General features: G+C 37.8%; 1 protein-coding gene across 3 annotated transcripts in view; it reads right to left on the reverse strand.

Annotated features, from left to right (window-relative positions):
* The window catches only part of LOC111874157 (coiled-coil domain-containing protein 186), a 43,399-nt gene that overhangs the window by 10,858 nt on the left and 25,141 nt on the right, over window positions 1-7,400 (reverse strand). For 2 of the 3 annotated variants that reach the window (XM_023869404.2, XM_023869403.2), the window contains exons 11-13: window positions 6,095-6,310; window positions 4,710-4,745; window positions 2,537-2,686 (exon numbers count right to left, since the gene is read on the reverse strand). In XM_023869404.2, coding sequence (XP_023725172.1) covers window positions 2,537-2,686; window positions 4,710-4,745; window positions 6,095-6,310 — 402 coding nt within the window. The remainder of the gene's footprint in view (window positions 1-2,536; window positions 2,687-4,709; window positions 4,746-6,094; window positions 6,311-7,400) is intronic. The other variant, XM_023869405.2, reaches the window with a different exon arrangement.

A 7,400-nucleotide genomic window follows, 5' to 3' on the forward strand; every position in this document is an offset into this window, starting at 1 on the left:
TTGTCGAATGTGACTTTGAGGGGTTTGAGATAGTACCTGTGGAGCCTGTAGTCAACGAGATTGTGTCTTTGGCCAAGATCATGGGGCTGGAGGTGGATAAAAATGATATCGATGAGCTTGTGGAAGAGCACAGCCAAGAGCTGACCACCGAAGAGCTTATGGAGTTGCATTGTGTTTCACAGCAAGAAGTAGTGGAGGAGTGTTTGTCAGAGGAGGAGAAGGAGGTAACAGCAAAGCAACAATCTTCTGGCACAATAAGAGAAATCCTGAAAGCATGGGAAACTGTTGCATCGTACATTGAGAAGCATCACCCTAATAAGGCAGTGGCTACGCGCGCTACAAATTTATTTAATGATAATGCTGTGTTGCATTTTCACCAAATTTTGAAGCATCAGCAAAAACAAATGCCTCTAGACGGCTTTCCAGTAAAAAAGAATTAAGATATGTATCATAAATAATGAACTAATTATTTCGATTTTTTTTTTGTTTTCTGCACACCAAATTTGCATTCCAGGTTGGTTCATTCCACATAGAGGAAAAGATGAAGATGATTCATGCTCCTTAACAATGTATATATAATTTTCTTTGAATAAACGTTATACATAAAATTTTTTGAGTACTTTTTTCGGCATGGAACGCATTATCGTATTTTACATTAATTTATATGGGAAAAATTGTTTCGCTTAATGAGTGTTTTGCATTATGAGTAAGATTCTGGAATGAATTATGCTCGTTAAGTGAGGTTCCACTGTACTGAGTTCATGTTGGATATATGTGACAGTACAGTGAACTCCTGATTATCCATGTTAATAGAGAGCAGAAAGTGAAAGGATGAGAGACAACCAAAAAATCCATAAGTATCCACTATCCATGAAGTATTCAATCCTGAAACAGCCTAATTATTATTTACTTGTAATGCTACTTGTTACTAAGCAGTGTGACATATAATTTCAACTAAAGATAGTAACCCTGAACAGTGGCAGCAGACTGGCAAGAAAAGCATTAAAATAATAAAACAGAAGGTTTCAACAGGGTGAGATGTACAGTTTACAGTCTGTTGCAAATCACTGTAAAACATCACAGTATGTATTCATTATTATTATTAGAGGCAGTGGGTTTCCCCATGCACTTAGACCAGTTATTGGTCCATTGTGCATCCCCCTTTAATTTCTACTGTCCCCATACCCTTCCAGTACTGGTGCTCCTATCAGCCCCATGCTGCCAGTGAGGTCGGCCCTCTTTTGGCAGTGGTAACCGATACTTACCCATTTACCGGAGGCATTGGAAACTACTTGGGCGGGAAACTTTTGCCTAATTTTGCTCAGAGGTCTCCTAGAGACATGAGGATCTTTTACGTGCCGTAAATCTAGGACACGGCACCCACAGCTTAAAGTCCCTCCCGGAGGACTTGTTCCCTGAATTTTTCCACCCTTAAAAATTCCACAACCTCTGCTGGGTTGAACACGCGTACTTTGAGTCATGAGGTGGGAATGTTACCCCTAGACTATGGAGGCCGCTACAGAATGTATTACTGAAACACATACAACAGGCAACACTGACATCATTGCGACAAGTCATAATCAGTATCTAAGGGGTTCTAAATGTGCAGCTGTTAATTCACAAATTTGGTAACTGAAGAGTCTACTGTGTATTTTCATGCCCTCTTCTTACATGTAATATAATGTCGCACGTTATTAGTGACTACTGATGGGATGTCAAGTGGATGATGGGATTTATTGCACTTATACACTTAACTTGTAACTACAGGCAATACAGCACTATTGTCGATACACACACTTTACGGTTCACCGTTACACATACACTAGGGCTCTCAGTCTTCACTAGTTGTATCTTGGCAATGGGTTTCAGCACACTAATTATTCCAGTCTCACTGTAACTGCAGCACACATGAAGTCTTCCTTGCACAGTCTAATTCCTTTCTTGCCATCTCTTCTCAATCATTCAACTGCCATCTCAAGAAACTCTCTCTCAAGTAATTCTCAGCTGGCCTGGGACCCTCGTTATATAGTCTTGGGGGGATCCAACAGACAACACCGTTTCCATTATTATAGCTCAACAATACCTTGACTGTTGCTTACCTACTTGCGGCTGTGGAAACCTGTTTCCTGAATTGTTGCCTAGCAATGAACCTCTCCTCTGGCTCTGGTATTCTGGCTTTCAGGTGTCATGTTACAATATTTATTAACACTGTTGGTAACTCAGACTATATAGAATTGAATAAATCATAAATAATGAATTGGGAAGGATATGGAAAAAAGTGGTAATGGTCTAATTTAAGGTGGTATCCTACTTCCTTAAAGGGAGTGAGAAAACAGAAAATCTCATTCAGTACAGTCAAGGGTCCTGGCCGAGATTCAAACTGAGCACCTCCTGAACACAAGTTACTGTCTGAGCTAACTTGCTTTGTATCACCTTACCCATCCACAACTTTCATGTTTGAAACTACCAACTGAATTCTGATGGAAACTGGCATTGATAACCCATGTTAGAATCTTATATGTGAATTGGATTTTACCTTGAGCATGATATTTTTGAGGAGTGTGTCTTCCAGTACCTCCTGGAGCTTTCTGTTAATTTCCAAAGATAATTCCAGTGTCATATTGTCATCGAGTGCTTGGGAACCGTACACTGAGGCCATGATTCCTCTGTGTCTTGAAAGTTCTGCCTGTAGGACAACATAAGATTATAAATGTGTGTGAAACATCTGTGATCATGTAATAAGTAATATATGAGTATACCTGATTATATGAGATTTTTAAGAACTACAGACGCAAAAAGAAAAATGCAGAGAAATGGAAATGAAAAACATAAAATTCAAAGATAACTACATTGGAAAAGTTGTCTGTCTGCTTGATCATGCACTATGTCATGAAGACAGGTCGGGACTGGAGGTAAAGTTCCACACATTTCTAACATCAGCACTAGATGGAAAAGCATAGCTTCAAACTGTAGTCACGTTATTCCTGCGGGAAACATAGCTAGTTGTTATGCCAACTGAGCTATCTTGGTTGCAAATACAATGGAAAAGAATAAAAATTTATGAATAGATCAGATCTTTTGCATTCGTCAGACACTGGAGAAAAAATGGGAGTATGATGAGACAGTACATCAGCTATTTATAGACTTCAAGAAAGCCTAGGATTCAGTTAGGAGGGAAGTATTGTACAATATTCTGATAGAGTTTGGTATATCCATGAAACTAGTTAGGTTGATTAAGATGTGTTTAAACGAAACGTATAGTAAAGTCCGTGTAGGTAAACATCTGTCTGATAAGTTTCCTATCCAGAATGGTCTAAAACAAGGAGATGCTCTATAGCCACTCCTTTTCAACTTTGCCTTAGAATATGCAATTAGGAAGGTCCAGGGAAACCAGGTGGTACTGAAACTAAACTGGACACATCAGCTGTTGGCCTATGCTGATGATGTGAATCTACTGGGTGATAATGTAGATACCATAAAGAAAAACACACAAACTTTAACTGATGCAATTAAAGAGGTTGGTCTAGAAGTAAACACAGAAAAAACTAAGTATATGTTACTGTCTTGTCACCAAAATGCAGGGCAAAATCATGACATAACGATAGGAAACAGATGTTTTGAAAATGTGGCACAGTTCAGCTATTTGGGAACAACGATAACAGATCGAAACCTGATTCAGGAGGAAATTAAGAGGTGATTGAACTCAGGTAATGCTTGCTACCATTGAGTCCAGAACCTTTTTTCTTCTCATCTGCTGTCCAAAAACATAAAAATTAGAATATACAAAACTATAATTTTGCCTGTGGTTCTGTATGGGTGTGAAACTTGGTCTCTGACATTAAGGGAGGAACACAGACTGAGGGTGTTTGAGAACAGGGTGTTGAGAATATTTGGACCAAAGAGAGATGAAGTCACAGGAGGTTGGAGAAAACTGCATAATGAGGAGCTTCATAACTTGTACTCTTCTCCAAGTGTAATTAGAATGATCAAGTCAAGGATGATGAGGTGGGCAGGACATGTAGCACGAGTGGGGGAGAGGAGGAATGTGTATAGGATATTGGTGGGGAAGTCAGAAGGAAAGACACCACAGGGAAGACGAAGGTATAGGTGGGTGGACAATATTAGAATGGATCTTAGAGAGATTGGATGGGATGGGATGGACTGGATAGATCTGGCTCAGGATAGGGACCAGTGGAGGGCTCTTGTGAACATGGTGATGAACCTTCGGGTTCCATAAAATGCTGGGAAATTCTTCAGTAGCTGCAGAATTGGCGGCTCCTCAAGAAGGGCTCAGCTCCATGAGTAAGTAAGTAAGTAAGTAAGAATGAGGGAACAAAAAGGTATGGACATGTTTTAAGAATGAGTGAAGATGCAATCCCAAAGAAGCCTTGAATTTGAAAATCAAAGGTAAATGTCTATGAGGAAGACTCAGATGACCATGGGTACAGGCTAGCAAAGATGTCAGAGAAAGAAGAAAGAACATGGGGAAGAAATGGAGCAGTAGTTTTAGGAAGAGAGGGAGAGCGGGCAAGATGGAGAGGCTTGGTTGGTAGATGACCAACAAAAAAAAAAGAAAATGTCAAAGGAAGATGATGATGAATTTCTTACATGAATTTTCAGAACTGTAGTATGAGTTCTATGCTCTAATATATTCAATCATATTTCCCAAATATATTCACAACACAGAACAAAAATGTCCTTGCTTTTACCTTAGTTTTCTTTCTCTTTTGGCCAGACGATGGAAGCTTGTAAGAAAGAGAATTGTTCATCAAATGTACAAAACAGTCATAATTCATTCAAGTATTCCATAATTTCTCATATAAAATGTTGGCTTTAACTATTTGCATGTCATAGTCAATTATATCAGGTCAGGGTACTTGCATTAAAACTACCATAGCCCAAAGGATTGGCTTGTTGTTAATCAATTAATACAATATTTCTGTCATTAGATGCCATCAAGTGTGACATACCAATGTTTAGAGGAAAGTACAGGCTTTCACATGATCTATATCTATGGTTATTTGAAGATCATTTGAGGAAGTACTGTGGGGTTTTCCATGTATTTATCACCAAGCAGTCTTCATGTATCTAGCATATAGTTCTATGGTGGAGTTAATCAGCTGAAGGGTTAATCTTATGGTATTAATCTGGTAAATGAGCACCTAATATGATCTGTGATATGAATGAACATTCATGTCATCAAATAAACTTCCTGGTAAAAACTACACAACTTAAAAGAAAAATGTTCCCCTTGCTAAGTGGCTTTGCAGCTGTAAATAAAATTGAAAATGTAGTACACAAATTCCCAACATTATTTTTGCTGTTTAATAAGCTTACCTTCAGCCAATCTATAAACTGAAATTCAACAAAACATGGAATGTGTTTACTGTAGCGAATAAAAGGGTCATATTTCAACAGCATAATAATGCACAATATCAAATTTCATCAAAATCTGTGAAATGATTTATGGGATATATGGAAAAGTCCCACGTTTTGAAATTAGTCAATATGGCTAAGAATCAAAATGGCTCACTAACATTAAGCAAAGATGTCTAATATACAATTTCACTAAAATTTGATTAGTGATGATANTCCGCAAGCAAACTATACTGACTGAGCGACTGCCACTTGTCAGATAAGTCAGCGCCAACTTTAGTGGATATAGGGTGTGGCATGGCCAGCGCAACGAGTCCCCACAGCTGCTAATTTCAGTTTTATAGACTGGAGCTATTTCCTTGAAATAGCTACTCAATTATCCTCACGAGGCTGAGTGGACCCTGTTCCAGATCTACTACTTCTCAGAAAATCTGGTAGAGCAGGGAATCGAACCTGGGCCTCTGGATCTGTAGCCAGGAACTCTGACCACTAGACCACAGAGGTTCTGTAATCAGTTGCTAAAAAACAAAATGGTGAACTAATGTCATGCAATGATCTTGCATACTGAGTTTCACCAAAATTTGATTAATGGTTTATGATACAAAGAAATAATTGCTTTTGTAAAGTAGAATCTGTTATATATCAACAAAGTTTTTCCAAGATCTACTTGCCAGATGTAAATGATCATATGTTTAAATTTTAATGGTAGGTATCATACTTTGTTCTGATCCATTGAGGCTGATGACAGTGCACCTGACTGCTCACGCATAATGTAGTACTGGACAATTCGTGTCTTCTTCTGCAGCTCAGCCACCAGCTGGCTTGTATGTTCTTCCAGGAAGCCCAGTTTCTCTGTCTTACGTGCATTTGCTCGCTGCAGCTTCACAATCTTCTCAATTAGTGCCTGTCGATCTGGCTCTAGTGGAGGGCTTACCTGACAGTGAATTGAATTGAATTTATTTACACTCTATAAATCCTAAACAGGTTAGTACCTTTGGATACAGAACAAGTCAAAATGTTACATACATAAGTACAGGCAATTTTAGCTTAAAAATTAATATAACTTAATTTTACATCATTCTCTATTTACATTGAAGTATTCATCTAAAGAGTAGAAGGAATGAGCATGTAGATAATTCTTTAACTCTGATTTAAACTTTTTAGTATCATTGCCCAAGTTTTTAATACTTTGTGGCAGATTGTTGAACACTTTTATGCCAGTAAAGTAGACTCCTTTTTGATATACTGATAAAGTTGATGAGGGTAGGTGGAAGTTATATTTTTGTCTAGTATTCATGTTATAGACATCAGAATTTAATTTGAATTTATCTTTGTTGTAAACAACAAATAGGAGAAGCGATAATATGTATTGCGATTGAAGCGGTAGAATTTTTAATTTCTTAAATAATTCTCTACATGAATCTCTACTTCTACATCCTGTAATGATTCTTATTATATTCTTTTGTATTTTAAAAATTATTACACTATGTGAAGAGTTCCCCCAAAATATAAGGATAAAACATAAGGATCTCGCTCTAATAACTACATTAAACTAACCATAAGGTTCTTCATAACTACTTTCCAAGGACATGCAAAAATTTTAGTAATGAACATACAGATTGTGTGTGTGTGTGTGTGTGCACGCGGGCGTGCAGGCATGCACATGCACTTGTATGTATATATGTAGCATCATCATCATTGGCAAAACAGCACCTTTTGAGTCATACACTTTCCCAAGAAAATTTTGCCAGATATGATCTGGTTTTCACTTTTTTGATTTCATAAAAGTAGTTTTTTTGCATGGCAAGGGCATCAGCCTTAAGTCCAACCTCCAACCTGAAGGACCTGTATGTATGTATGTATACTGTGTCTACATAAGCACCTGTGGAAGTGCATCACCATCAGATAGTTATGCAGACCTTTATATTATCATCATCATCATCATCATCATCATCATCAGAAAGTTACTAAATTCTGTTTCTAATATGTGATGAACACCAAAATCACCTTACTGGAGACCTTGT

The sequence above is a fragment of the Cryptotermes secundus genome, unplaced genomic scaffold (genome assembly GCF_002891405.2).
Source record: "Cryptotermes secundus unplaced genomic scaffold, Csec_1.0 scaffold26, whole genome shotgun sequence".
Lineage (NCBI taxonomy): Eukaryota > Metazoa > Arthropoda > Insecta > Blattodea > Kalotermitidae > Cryptotermes > Cryptotermes secundus.